Source organism: Kogia breviceps, chromosome 16 (genome assembly GCF_026419965.1).
Source record: "Kogia breviceps isolate mKogBre1 chromosome 16, mKogBre1 haplotype 1, whole genome shotgun sequence".
NCBI lineage: Eukaryota > Metazoa > Chordata > Mammalia > Artiodactyla > Physeteridae > Kogia > Kogia breviceps.
In genome coordinates this window covers 1,945,057-1,960,450 of record NC_081325.1, presented here as the reverse complement: position 1 = coordinate 1,960,450, position 15,394 = coordinate 1,945,057, and the positions used below count along the sequence as shown (strand labels likewise).

At 40.7% G+C, this 15,394-nt stretch overlaps 1 protein-coding gene across 1 annotated transcript in view; it reads left to right on the top strand.

The window, feature by feature from the left end:
• The first annotated feature begins 347 nt into the window (after positions 1–347).
• PSPC1 (paraspeckle component 1) overlaps positions 348–15,394 on the top strand; it is a 56,693-nt gene continuing 41,646 nt past the window's right edge. The window contains exons 1-3 of the mRNA XM_059041478.2: positions 348–871; positions 6,562–6,863; positions 13,756–13,851. Coding sequence (XP_058897461.1) covers positions 512–871; positions 6,562–6,863; positions 13,756–13,851 — 758 coding nt within the window. The 5' untranslated portion in view covers positions 348–511. The remainder of the gene's footprint in view (positions 872–6,561; positions 6,864–13,755; positions 13,852–15,394) is intronic.

The following is a 15,394-nucleotide window of genomic DNA, read 5'->3' as shown; positions in this document are numbered from 1 at the left end:
GTTTCAATTACTGGGAAATACCTCGTTATTCAATGCTATGTATAAAATCTTCAAGTTTTCACTTTCTGCTGTCATTGAAAATTGAGCTGGGCATCTAAGAGAATGTGGATATTTCCCGAATCACTGCGTTTTCACACACTGCTGCAACTTCCAACATCACTGTTACCTACGGTGCTAGGGATCTGCCTTCCTCTCAGCCCTGGTAAGGCTGCAAACAGGGACGCGTGCAGCCGTGCGCATGCGCGCGCCACGAGGGCGCCGTGGGCGCAGCAGTACGCAGGCGCCTTGGGCCCGACGCGGCTTCGGCGGAGGGGCGGGGCTTGTGCGGCGTCTCTCCCTCCCACCGCGGTTGTGGCGGCGCCATCTTGGGCGAGCGGTCGGGGCGTGAGTGCGGGCTGCGGGTTGTGGGCTGGCGGCGTCCCCGCGCGCGTCCTTCCCGACCCCGGTTCCGTGCACGGACATCGACACGCAGGTCGAGCTCTAGGCCGGGTCCGGGGAGGCACGCGCTGAGATGATGCTGAGAGGAAATCTGAAGCAAGTGCGCATCGAGAAGAACCCGGCGCGCCTCCGCGCTCTAGAGTCGGCGGCCGGCGAGGGCGAGCCGGCGGCCATGGCGCTCGCCCTTCCCGGCGAGCCGCCCGCGCCCGCCGTGCCCGCCGAGGACCGGCCGGCCGAGGAGGGCGGCTTCACCATCGACATCAAGAGCTTCCTTAAGCCGGGCGAGAAGACGTACACGCAGCGCTGCCGCCTCTTCGTGGGGAACCTGCCCACGGACATCACCGAGGATGATTTCAAGCGGCTGTTCGAGCGCTACGGCGAGCCCAGCGAGGTGTTCATCAACCGCGACCGCGGATTCGGCTTCATCCGCCTGGTGAGGGGCAGCCGGGGGCGGGGCGCGGGGCCGCGGGGGTTGAGAGGTCTCCCCTCCCCCTTCTCCTCCCCTCCCCTCCCCCCTCTCCTCTCCTTCCCTCCCCTCCCGCCTCCTCCCCTCCCCCTCCTCCCCTCCCCCTCCTCCCTTCCCCCTCCTCCCTTCCCCCCTCTCCTCCCCTCCCCTCCCCTCGCCTCTCCTCCTTTTGCCTCCTCTCCCTTCTCCTCCTCTCGTCTCCTCTTTCCTCGCCTCTCCTCCCCTCTCCTCCGCGCGTGCCTCGTGTGAGGGTGCTTCCCACGAGGACTTACTGCTATTTTATGTCTCGCTTATACATTGTGATACTAGAGTAGCTCGTATTTTACCCCATTTCAGTCTGAACCTTAATAGGTTTTCCGACATCATGCATAAACTGTGCCTTCCTAATTATCTGTAAAAGAAATTTGAGCAGTGAGAGTTTACACTTACAGCACAAAAGAGCTACTTTATTAGGTTTTTCTGTGTGCTTTGTGGTCACAGTGTTACTTATACAGCATTAATGTAATTGGTGTTCAGATGGATTTTTTTTTCCCCAACAGAATATCTTTCTTAGAGGGAGGCCGTTTTATGTAAATAAGTGGGTTTTGTGTCTTTTGTCTTTCTAGTTTGATCCTCAAATTTTATGTTCATTGCAGTTTCCCGAAGCTTTCTTTTTGGAACTTAAACTTTCAAAATCGAGTTCTCTCCGTGAGTAGACAAAGGCAAAATTTTAATATGTAGAGAAAACTGGTTATAATTCAGTGACACTAGTATTAGGGAGAACATTTGAAGATCTGAATGGCTTCAAGAGAAGGGTTAGACATTTTCTTAAAATTTAAGCTTAATAATTGGCATTTTGAACATGAAATTATGTTTAATTATCCTTTGGACATTAGACAAACAGCCTTTCACTTGCTAAAATTATTTTTAACGTAATTCCAAAACTTATCTTAAAGGAAGTTAGGCTTTTAGGCTTCCACAATAACGTCTTATAGGCAACTTTTAGTTGACTTTCTGGAACGGTGTTATTTACCATTTTCACAGTCTTTGGCCTCTGGCACCATCTTGTTCTATTTTGAAGTTGACATTCTGGAGGAAGAATGGTAACGCTGCATTTCCCTGTTTTGGAAGCTTTATACTTAAGCCCGTAAACATTTCTTTTTTGATGTGGAAAAATCTTTTTCCTTCCTAATTTGAAAGCTACTAAAAATTCTTCCTCCCTCAGTGTGTCTGCACTGTCCAGTAGAATAGCCACTGGCTGTGTGTGAGTGTTCAGCACTTGCATTGTGGCTATTGCGGCCGAGGAGTTGACTTTTAAATTTTATTTATTCTTAATTAATTAATTTATTTATTTTTGTAATTTATTTTTTTCTCAGTTTCCCCGTTTTTATTTTTTTTCCCCTACACACACTGTATTTTTATTCTTAATTTAAATAGCCACATGCGGTTTGTGGCTACTATATTGGAAAATACAGGTCCTCGCTTTTCTTTAAAAAAATTATCTGTGGGATTATGAAATGGGGAGGTTAGAAGGGCTGCTGTTGTCTGCTTCTTTGAGATATGCTCCTAGACTCCATCGCCCTAAATTTTTGTGTAGGAATGTTAAAAATTTGTCAGTTGGAAATTAGAATTTAGTTTATAAGATTTACTTCATGGATAATTTTACTGTTTAATCTGAACTCTGTGCTTAGCAGGTAGATTTCACAGCTTTAAATATTTCTGAGTTATTATGTATTCTTTTCTACTTAGAAAAATCATAGTGCGTACCTCATCTGAATATAAGTAATCGTATGGTGGCTGTAGTGTGTACTGGTGGTGTAGTGGCTCTAAAACAGTGGTATAATTTGATCTGATTTGTGTTTTTAGGAATTCGTTTTACTTGTTCAGTAGTAATGTTTAATTTATTTCTAGTTAATTGTAGCTTTCCAATTAATTGACGAGGTGAGGCAACATTTTTGAGATGGTGTAGGGTCAGCATTCCTTGTATGTAATGGTGGGGAAAAGAATTGAAGTGGCAGCTACTGGTGAGGTTCTAACCCATATTGTGAGTCCATGGTACATGAGCGATGAGAAAGACTGTGTATTTTGGACACATTTTGTGGAATTTTAGACCCAGATGCTGCTTTTTAGGTTTTGGATGGTTACTGACAATTTAGATTGGATAAATTAACTGAAAGTTGTAGTTCATTTTAAAGCAAGTTTACTGTAGTTAAAACCGTCATTAGTTTGACTGGAACTTGGTTTCTGCTTTTATTTTCCCCTACTTTTAGCTTTAGTAAACCAGATTTCTGGAGCAGTGATTCACAAAGTGTGGTTGTTTCCCGTCCAGTAACTTCAGATCTCTTCCTAGTGTAAGCAGAAGTCCACTTAAATTATTTTCCCTGCCATTCATGCTAGCAATGCTAACCCTAAACCATCTCAGAAATTGTTAACTGTAAATTTGTTAGAAAAGCAAATTCTAGGGCCCCACCCTTGATCTACTGAATCAGAAAATTGGGGGTTGGGGCCCAGCAATTTTGGGGTTTAACCACCCTTCCATGTTTTTCTGATACTTGTTAAAGTTTGAGAACCATTCTTGTAATTAAAGAATTAAAATCAGCTGAATTTACTTTTAGTCAGTCACTGGGGACTAAACACCCTCCTCTAGTGCTTTTTTATCTTTAATTATGAAATGGTATGTGCTTCTTACAGATCGCTCAAATATTAGAGGAGACGTAGCAGAGAATGTAATGGGCCTGCCCAGTGTATACTTTGAAGTCATCTTTTATTTCAGGGACATTCTCTTAATTACGATTCTCACATTAGCAGATCTTCCCTACCTTAGTACATTTACTAAAGATGATCACTGTTAAACATTGTGTAATTTTTCCATAAAAATCAAATTGTACCATACACATTGTATTGTGCTTTGAGTTTTTCATTTAATATAAACATCTTCAACATCTTTTCACGGCACTAGATTCTTTTTAATGACCGCATTGTATTTCACAGTATGAATGTACTGCAGGCTACGTAAGCACTTTACTGAATGACTACAAGGATTTTTTCATTTTGCATCAGTGTATTTCCTTATACTAATTAACTTACTAGTACTCTTGCGGTGGGGAATTTTCACCATTAGTAAACACTGGGAGGAAAGATCGTGTGCTTTGGCAAGAGCTGTTGGAAAGTGAAAGTGGAGCCAGTGGAAATCATTAGACCCTAGTTGAAGCAGTCTCCCTCTTGGGGTAGTCACTTCAGTTTCTTTTTGTTTGTTTTTTGTATTCCTTTCAGTTAAGAACCTGTAGTTTTACGTTTTATGAAGAGTCATGCAGAGATACCAGCTGGAAGGCTGTATTTATGGTGTATTGATGGAGGTTGTAAATTTTGTATAGATTGAAATAAGCATTTGTGTGTGATCTTGGGCAAGTTACTTGAACCTTTATAAGCCTGTTTCCCCATATGCGAAGTGAGGATGGTAACAAAATCCACTTCATTAGATTGTTGGTAAGGATAATGAAAGATAGTGCACACACACGTGTGTATATGTATATATATGGGGGGAGGAATGAATGGCTGGCATGTATAAAAGTTATCTTATTGTCATTATCAGGAGCTATGAAGTAAAGAAATCTTTGGTTCATTTCAAATACATAATTTTAATTGACTTTACAGTTACTTTAGTACACATTTAGAGCAGTGGTTCTCAAATGGAGTGGTTTTGCTTCCCAGGGGACATTTGGCAATGTCTGGAGACATTTTTGGTGGTCAAACTGGGGAGTGGTTCTGGTAGCATCAACATCCTACAGTGCACGGGACAGCCCTCCACAATAAGAATTATCTTGCGCATAATGTCACTAGTGCTGAGGTTGGGGAACCCTGATGTAGAACCATTTAAAACCATAAAAAGTATAAACTTCGAAGATGGACTGTGGCATTGAAAATTCCTGACAGCATAAACATTTTATTTGGCCAGAAAGTATTAAAAATTGCATTTGTTGCCAACAGTAAAAAAGTACTTGATTTAACATAAAAATGGAGATTTCTTGCTCATCCCGGAAAAAAATGAAGACACGTGACATTGTCACTATGTCTGACTGAATCTGAACAGGAGATGCCCTCTAGAAACACTTGACAGTTTTATAAAGTCCTCACCAGGCTCTCTCTATTCCCCTGCCCGCAAACATACTATCATGAATAATTTCAGAGTATAGAAATGAACATTCAGACACTCAACACCTAGATTCTACAGTTAAATTTTGCTGTATTTTTTTTCACATATCTCTTTATCTCTTATCTCCATCTGTCCATGAGTCAGTCGATGACTCTTAAACACTTCAGCATGCTTATCATTAACTAGAGTCCAATATTGTTTTTTAAGTTATTTGAAATCTACATATAATGAAATGCACAAATGTTAAGCGTATGGTTTCATGATTTTAGATCAAGATGTTATCATCACCCCATGAAATTTCCTCACCTTTCTTCCCATTCCCAGTTATATGTGTGACAGCATTTTAATTCGACTCTATTCCTAAAATCTGCCTCTCAGAGTTGCTGGATTACATGACATCTTAGCTGCAAAGGACATATCCCTTGTTAGATACTCATGAAATGTTTGCTGGTACTACTACTACTGTTACTAAGTTAAGAGTAATAAACAAAATGGCCATTTTGAATATCTATAAAAAGTTTAGGTTCATTTGTCTTTGTAAAATTAGTTCTGTAGGTAGATTTTTGCTGAAGTGCTGTAATTTAAAGCTGTTGTGGTGAACATTTTAGGGATTGAATAAAAAGCTATTGTGACTTTAAGACTTTTCATAAGAAAGTACATTTGTACTTTTCTCACAAATGCGTTTAAAGCCTCTTTCAGTTTTTGCTGGGAAGTTTTCACAGCACAAAAAGAACATACTTGTAGTAAGTTTACCAGTTTGTTGTTTTAGATGCCTATGTTTTGTACCAACTTTGAATTCTTCAAGAAGGAAGTTCTCTTAACTTGTAGTTTCAGCAATGAACGTATTTTCTAGTTTATATAATAAGTGTATGTGCACTTTTTTGTATAATGGAGAGAACTCTTTTTTTGGAAGAGAACTCTTAAACAGCCCATGAATGTGTGTTTGCTTCTCTCACTGTAATGGTGAGAAATGTGTGGCCCCTGAAAGTACTTCAGAAGAGGTGGTTAATAACACCTGATAGTAGTTTTCTTACAGATAATATAAAAGAGAAATGGAAATAAAAATGGAAAGGGATTTGCCTGGCGTTGGAGAGGTGGTACGGTTTATTAAGATACAAATATCAGAAACATGGAGTGTATAGAGAATTAATATATTTTCAGTAATAGTTTCTAGTAACTGGTAATCGGTCTCAAAAAGTAATTATGTGTTTCTTTTAATACATGTAGGAGATTTATAAAAGATATTACTTTGAATATTTAATAGCTGGCAATTTGTTTATGAGTAGATTGTCTTTAAGTGGTGACTTTTTACACGCCATTGAGGTTGGAACTTTCTACTTAAAATGTTTAAAATTAAAAAATATTAATAAAATGCATGTGATACCGTCATTGAATGACGCAAAAACAAAATGACCTTATTAGTCATTTTCTAAAGCTGCCCAGCTCTCCTCTCTAGAAACAAACCACAATTTAAAATTTTTTGTTACTGTAGTTTTTAAAAGTGAATTTTTTCTTCCTAAAAAAGGAGTCCAGAACACTGGCTGAAATTGCAAAAGCAGAGCTGGATGGCACCATTTTGAAGAGCAGACCTCTCCGAATTCGTTTTGCTACACATGGAGCAGCCTTAAGTGTCAAGAACCTCTCTCCAGTTGTCTCCAATGAGCTTCTAGAGCAAGCATTTTCCCAGTTTGGTCCAGTAGAGAAAGCTGTGGTGGTCGTGGATGACCGTGGTAGAGCTACGGGAAAAGGCTTTGTGGAATTCGCAGCAAAACCTCCTGCACGAAAGGCTCTGGAGAGATGTGGTGATGGGGCATTCTTGCTAACAACGTGAGTTTAAATGTCTTGTCATTCTTCTGTACAGTTACACATGGGCTTCTCTCTGTTCTCACTTCTTTCTTTGTAGTGCATTCTGTATGTTGTCTTGGCATGTGGTAAGTAGGTGTTGAGTAAATACTCAGTGAATACAAATAGGGTATATTTATGTACCGTCAGGAGTCATACTTTATTCAAACTTCAGTGTACTGATCCATTCTACATGAATCTCAGGAATGTTTTGTATTGCAATTTTTGTTCAACTTACTGAACCTCTATTGTGTGCAAAGCAAAATGTTACATTTAGTGAATGAATGACATTTTAATCAACTTTTGAAGTATAATTTACATATGTTAAAATGCACCCAGTTTTGCATGTAGAGCTCAATGAGTTTTTAAAAATGTATGTATGTAGTCATGTAACCTACTACCACAGTCAAGATATAGAACATTTCCAGCATTCAACAAAAGTTACTTTGTGTCCTTTTGCATTACTCCCCACCTCTTATCCCTGCCTAGACCATCTTGTCCCTGCCTAGACGGCTCTTGATCTCTGTTATTATCAATTAGTTTTGTCTTTTCTTGTATTTCATAGAAATGAAATTATATAGTGTGTATTCTTTCATGTCTGATTTCTTTTGCCTAGCATGTTTATGAGATTTCATCCATATCACTGTATCAGTATTTTGTTCCTTTTTATGGACGAGTTACAACTTTGTCCGGTGACCTGTGGGTGGATGTTCAAGTTGCTTCCAACTCCTGGCCGTTGTGAATAAAGCTGTTATGAACATTTGTGTACACAGCTTCTTAAGAACATTATGCTTTCATGTGGCTTGGGTAATACTTAGGAGGAAATGACCATATGTTCAGCTTTATAGGAAACTGCCAAACTGTTTTCCAAGATGTTTGTACCATTTTACATTCCTGCCAGCAATGAATGAGAGAGTTCTAGTTGATCATGTCGTTACCAGCGCTTTATATTTTCAGCCGTTTAGATAGTCTAGTGACTGTAGTGGTGTCTCATTGTGGTTTAAATTTTATTTTCCTACTGACCAATGATGAGCATCTTTTCATGTGCTTTTTGGCTATTTTTATGTGTTTTGTGAAATGTCTGTTGACTTTTTTTTTTTTTTTTTGCGGTATGCGGGCCTCCCACTGTTGTGGCCTCTCCCGTTGCAGAGCACAGGCTCTGGACGTGCAGGCTCAGCAGCCATGGCTCACGGGCCCAGCCGCTCCGTGGCACGTGGGATCTTCCCGGACCGGGGTACAAACCCGTGTCCCATGCATTGGCAGGAGGACTCTCAACCACTGCGCCACCAAGGAAGCTCTTTTGCCTGTTTTTTAATTGACTTGTTTGTCTTAAATTATTAACAAATTTGGGTACAGTTCTGTATTAAGACTATTTCTACCAGTCTGTGGTTTGCTTTCTAATTTTTTAAATAGTGTTTTTCACAGGCAGAAGTTTTTATATTTTGTGAAGTCCAGTTTATCAATTTATTTTCTTTCATGCTCTGTTCTTTTTGAATTCTTGTATGATATCTTTGCTTTTCCTCAGGTAGCAAAGTTTTCTCATGTTTTCTTGAGAAATTTTATAGCTTTTTATTTAAACCTGTGATTTGTATTGAGTATGATGGGATGTAACAATTTATTTATTTAACATAGATATCTGGGTGTTCTGGCACCATTAATTGAAAAGATTATGATTTCCCCTTTGTTACCTTTTACCTTTATCAAAAAACTGGGAAAAAAAAATCTGTACTCTTTTTTCTGTTTAATTGATCCGTGTGTCTATTACACCAGTAAGGTACTTTCTTAATTGCCTTATCTTAAGCTTTGAAGTCAGATAGTATCATCCAACTTTATTCTTTTTGCAAAATTGTTCTGGTTATTATCATTTCTTTGTATATCCTTACTGGTTTTAAAATCAGCTTGTCAATTAAAAAGAATTCTGCTGAGCCTTTTTTTTTTTTTTTAACATCTTTATTGGAGTATAATTGCTTTTCAGTGGTGTGTTAGTTTCTATTTATAATCTGCTGGGCTTTTGATTGGAATTGCTTTGAGTTCCCCACATCATTCTGGGGAACATTAACATCTTCTATCACCCTTTTCCAATCCAGGAATGTGATGTATCTCTCCATTTACTTAAAAATATTTTAAAGTAGTTATGATGGTCATTAAATCTGTTGCCGTATTAACATGTCTTTCCTTTCAGTTTGCCTACAAGAAAGCTCTGGATGTGCATTCTTACTTAGTCTTCAGATTGAATTTGGTGTAAAAGTTCCTTAGTTGATTACTGAATTGATTTCTTTTATCTGATACTGTGCCCACCTCTGGCACTTGTGCTGTTGATTGGGATCGTTCAAATATTTTAGGATTTGGGGAATTGGATACAAAGACAATGTAAAAAAAAAAAATTGTTTCCTGGCCCCAAGGAGCTTCGTTTGGTGATTTGTAAAGCATTTTTCAGTTTGTTTTTGACAGTTAAGCATTTGTGCTAAAGCTGTTTTATAGCAGATGTAGCATGAAGTACAGCTCTGCCAACTTGTTCTCTCAGAGACTTGGGTCTTGTTCCCTTTGCTTAGAGATGCTTTCTCTCCACATCATCATGGGTCTTGCTCTTGCATTTTATTCACATTTTGCTAAGATGTTATCTCCTCAGGGAACCTGACTTTTATCTTAATATAGCCTGATGCTTTACTCTCCAATTTATAATTTTTCATAGCACTTAGTGTTAACTTGCATGTCTTTCTCTGCGGTAGAATATAAGCTCCACTAGGACAGGAACTTTGTCTGGCTTAACACTATAATCCTAACATTTGTATTCTAATAGTTCTTGGCCACATAGTAAGCTTGTAATAGTTATTTAAAGAGTGAAGGAAGGCAAGGACTGAAACAGTAGGCAAGGTGTGTGGTTAGTATGTTTTTTCCACTGCAGGCTTTGATTAATTGCTCTTTTCTAAAGTCATAGCCAGGCATTGGTAAATATTTAACTAATTCTTACAGGTAGCTTTTAGAATAATTTATAACAGTTTTGAGGGAATGGGCAAGGTGTTGAACATTTTATGTGTCTATTTCATGGATTTCCAGAACAACACTGGTTATTATTTGTTCCATTTTTCAGGTGAGAAAATTGGCCCAGAGATGTTAAGTAATTTGCTTAAGATTGCACAGCAAATAAATGGTGGAGTTTAGTCTGATGCCAAATCCCTTGCTTCTTTTTTTTTTTAAGTATATTTATTTATTTATGGCTACATTGGGTCTTCGTTGCGGTGCACGGGCTTTCTTTAGTTGCGGCAAGCAGGGGCTACTTTTCATTGTGGTGTGTGAGCTTCTCTTTGCTGTGACTTCTCTTCTTGCGGAGCAGAGGCTCTAGGCGCGTGGGCTTAGTAGTTGTGGCACACAGGCCTAGTTGCTCTGTGGCATGTGGGATCTTATCTTCTGGACCATGGATCCAACCCACGTTCCCTGCGTCGGCAGGTGGATTCGTAACCACTGTGCCACCAGGGAAGTGTCTCCCTTGCTTCTTATACTGTGCTGCAGGTGGAGTGGTTTCTTCTTTCTGTGCGCTCTCCTTGCTCAGGTCCTTTGTTGTTAAACATTCTCATGGAGCTCAGGATGCTCTTCTCTCTGCTCTTTGAATTGTTGGTCTCAGCTGAAGGGTCACTTCATGGAGACGATTTTCTGGACTGCGTTATCTAAAGTGGCGCCTCTGTTATTCTTTCTGAGAGCATCGTTTGTTCTTCTTACGTCTTAAAATGGTTCTTTTGTTTCGTCATTTTTTTGGAGGGGGTGGGTCTCTTAGAAGATTGCAGGGATGGTTTATCATTGTATCCCTAGCCCCAACTGCAGTCTTGGTACCTGTTAGGGAATCAAATATTTACTGATGGACTGACTGTATCTCAGATATCTGAGGTAATACAAGTGATTTATAGGAGTAGCGTCATAGGGATTTAGCTTCTCAATGTAGACATCTTGTGTAATCCAAATTTCTCTTGAAGATACCTTTAAATTGTCATAAAATGTATACTATACATGGTTTTAGTTGAATGACCTTGTACACAGTATATATAATGATTACCACACAGTATGCAAAAGTATGTGTAAATTACATATCTATGCTGTTTTGAAATTACAAAAGAGGCAGAAAAATAGAAAAAAGGGGAAATTATAAAGCTTCATCTATGATAATAAAGGTATGTCCACATCTGTAAACATTGGAATCACCCCTAGAGCAGCAGAGGCGCTCATGCCTGGAGCTCACAGGAATTGAGGGGGCATAATGATAGGTGCTCCCTTTTCAAAGTTATTTCCCTTTCCTTTTTTTGTTTGTTTTTTTTAAAGATCATGCAGGTTAACTTCAATGAAGATATAGTGGTGTGTTCTTACTATTTTCCAACTGATACCCTAAAGATGATGTTGGAGTTAGAAGGAGGAAAAAGTGTCTGTTTTTTTTTTTTTTTTTTTTTTTTTTGACGATACGTGGGCCTCTCACTGCTGTGGCGTCTCCTGTTGCGGAGCACAGGCTCCGGACGCGCAGGCTCAGCGGCCACGGCTCACGGGCCCAGCCGCTCCGTGGCACGTGGGATCTTCCCGGACCGGGGCACGAACCCGTGTCCCCTTAATCGGCAGGCGGACTCTCAACCACTGCGCCACCAGGGAAGCCCAAAGTGTCTGTTTTAATTTCAGTTTAGAGAAAGATATTTTCCTTTTAAAACAGTCCTTTAATGTTAATATAAATGTTATCTACACTCACTGATTGTTAACATTTTGTCATAGTTTTTTCACTGTATTTACAAATTTGTTTTTTTTCTTTGCTAATTCATTTAAGAGTCAGCAATGGATAACATACTTGACCCCAGATTACAGTACTTGGCATGTATCTTCTATGAGTAAAACCACAATATAATTGTCATACTTAGGAAACAATGTTTATCCAATATTCTTATTTAATATTGAATATTAAAATTTAATTTTAATTGAATAGTTTCCCCATTGCCTAGTAATGTGTTTTATAACTTATTTTTTGCAGTCAAAGATCACATATTGAATTTATTTACGTCTATTATTTCCTTTTATGTTTTAGCTCCCTAAATGACAAAAATGTCAGTGTTATGACATTGGCATTACTATTTTTTTTAATTTTATTTATTTATTTTTGGCTGTGTTGGGTCTTCGTTGCTACCTGCGGGCCTTTCTCTAGTTGCGGCGAGTGGGGGCAACTGTTCGTTGTGGTGCGCAGGCTTCTCATTGTGGTGGCTTCTTTTGTTGTGGAGCACAGGCTCTAGGCGTGTGGACTTCAGTAGTTGTGGCTCACAGGCTCTAGAGCACAGGCTCAGTAGTTGTGGCATGCGGGCTCAGTAATTGTGCCTCACAGGCTCAGCAGTTGCGGTGCAAGGGCCTAGTTGCTCCGTAGCACGTGGGATCTTCCCAGACAAGGGCTCGAACCCGTGTCCACTGCATTGGTAGGTGGATTCTTAACCACTGTGCCACTGGGGAAGCCCCAGTACATTTTCCTCTTGAGTCTCTTCTGATTTTTCTCTAGGGTGGTGGTGGCCTTGTGGTGTTGAAGTGGAAGGTGCAGGTTTCAGTCGTCGTTGGCCTTGGTTCAGGTGTAGTTCTTTCCTGGCTCTATTACTCTTCGAATGTTTGTGGCTCTGCCACGGCTTCCAGTGGTTAAGTGGTCCATATAGTGCATCTTCTTCATTTTGTCCCTGGGCCCCTTTGGGTCCTCTTAGAGTACTAGATCCTCCTATGGGCTGGGTGAGTTCAGGAATTCTTGGCTGCTTTCTCACACCTCACTGGGTTATGTGTACTCTTGGAGGCTGTGTTTACTTACTCTTTATTATGTTTCTGTTTTTACATGTTGGACACGAGGTCTCACCCTGGAGAATGAGGCCTGTGAGCCCCTTTTCTTTTGGGTTCCCACGCATTTTATCTGAGGATCACCCCAAGGTATTCCACATCTGCTTCTAACTCATTTTCCCTCTAAAATGTCCTCATTAGCCCAGGAATAACTGTATAAGTAACCGTTTTATAGCTTTCCTTTCCCTACAGTGGAGGATTTAGTCTCTTAATCTCTGGACCTTTATTTATTTGTAAAGCGAAGCATTCTGAACCCCGAAAGCCCTTTCACCTCTCTAGCTCCTCTGTTAACACCTCAAAAATTAACCGTGACTTTTTTCTCTCTGAAGCATCTCTGTTCAGAAGACAGTATAAATAGATTTTGGTCTGTTTGCATGGTGAGAGACTGATAGCAAGGAAAATTTTAATATTATCAGTGTATCATCTACTCCAGTTACTTCTTTTTCTTGTCTTTCCTCAGTGAGCTTTCCCTTCCTTTGGAGAACAGTAAAGGAGGGGTTCCAGGTCAGATGTGTCACCATCCACTCTTCTTGTTGCCCCACCCCATTTCCTCCTTGAATGTGTTGCTTCTGACCCCCCCCTTTCCCTTTTTCTTGGTTGATAATCTTTTAGGTCTCATTTTGGGTTTTAGAAAGACTTTTCGTTACAAGACTGGTTGGACACCGAGGGAGGCTGGCAGGTGGGCGGCGGTGGGAATTTGAGGGGGTGGGACGGGGGGATGAGGGTGACACACACAGCATGAGAGTCGGGTACTCCCTCTTGGGCATCGTGCTTTGTAAAAGTTAACTGCGGTGCTCACGCAGGTTCGCGGTTGATGTATTTTTCTGTCACCTTGAATAGACGCCATGCTCTAAAAATAAGCACTCATTTTTGACTTGGACATTCACCTGTGTCTGTGCAGCCAATGTTTTTGACTGACTTGAGACATTTTTCTCAGGAAAGAAATTTTCCAAGTATGTATCTTGGAGTTACTATAAAAGGTTTCTAGGAGGACGTTAATTCTTGATACTGTATTAATTCTTATTAATGCTTTTTACCTGTCCAGGACCCCTCGTCCAGTCATTGTGGAGCCCATGGAGCAGTTTGATGATGAAGATGGCTTGCCAGAGAAGCTAATGCAGAAAACTCAGCAGTATCATAAGTAAGATTTTACTAATAAAGATAATTTAGATATGTGCTCTCAAGGGTATTTATTCACATTTGTAATCGAGTATTGTTGGATTATAAGGTGTGCTGTTTAGTCATACAATCTGGTTGATAGAGTGGGCTGGTCTACATGGAATGCTAGTTTTCTTGTGTATATTGGTAAAATGTTAACTTGACTTTGAAGTCTCAACTTTTACAACTGGGGCATGGATGGGGTAGGTAAGAGGATACTGTCAGTAGTATTTATGCCGGGGAAACAATGAATTTTTAAAAATATTTATTTATTATTTGGTTGCACCGGCTCTTGGTTGTGGCAGGTGGGCTCCTTAGTTGCGGCTCATGGGCTCTTTTCGTTGCGGCTCGGCAGCTCCTTAGTTGCAGCATGTGGGATCCTTAGTTGTGGCAGGCGGGCTCCTTAGTTGCGGCTCGCCAGCTCCTTAGTACATCACGTGTGCTCCTTAGTTGTGGCATGTGAACTCTTAGTTGTGGCACGCATGTGGGATCTAGTTCCCTGACCAGGGCTCTAACCCGGGCCCCCTGCATTGGGAGCATGGAGTCTTATCCACTGTACCACCGGGGAAGCCCCAACAAAGAATTTTAGATTTGAAAATTTCTGTATTTAGTATGCTTCAGGTGTATTATGAATTAAGAGCTAGGAGACTTTTTGAATTATTTATTTATTTATTTAATTTTTGGCTGCTTGAGTCTTAGTAGCGGCACATGGGGTCTCGTTGCAGTGCACAGGCTTCTTTTTTTTTTTTTTTTTTTTTTTTTTTTTGTGGTAGGCGGGCCTCTCACTGTTGTGGCCTCTCCCATTGCGGAGCACAGGCTCTGGACGCGCAGGCTCAGTGGCCATGGCTCACGGGCCCAGCCGCTCCGCTGCATGTGGGATCTTCCCGGACCGGGGCACGAACCCGTGTCCCCTGCAATGGCAGGCGGACTCTCAACCACTGCGCCACCAGGGAAGCCCCCACAGGCTTCTTTATAGTTGTGGTGTGGAGCCCGTGGGCTCCAGAGTGTGTGGGCTGTGTAGTTGAGGCACGTAGGCTCTCTAGTTGTGGCATGTGGTATCCTAGTTCCCCGACCAGGGATCTAACTGGCGTCCCCTGCACTGCAAGGTGGAGTCTTAAGCACTGGACCACCAGGGAAGTGCTATGAGTTAGGAGACTCTTTGGCAGGGGTGGAGTGGAGAAGGTTCTAGTTAAATAACTTGGCAAAGAATAAGAATTTTTCTTAAAGATGAAAAAGAAAAATATCCTGTTTTCAAAATGTTATATGTTATTTTCCCATTTTCACTCTGTGATTCAGATATTTTTGCATAAGTTGCCTGTATGAATATGTTGTATTGTTCTTAACCAGTCACTCATTTATTATAGTAAATAAAACTGTAATGGACTTCCCTGGCGGTCCAGTGGTTAAGACTCTGTGCTTCCAAAGCAGGAGGTGTGGGTTGATCATCTCTGGTTGGAGAACTAAGATCCCACATGCTGCATGGAGTGGCCAAAAAGAAAAAACCAAAAAACCTGTAATATTTGCAT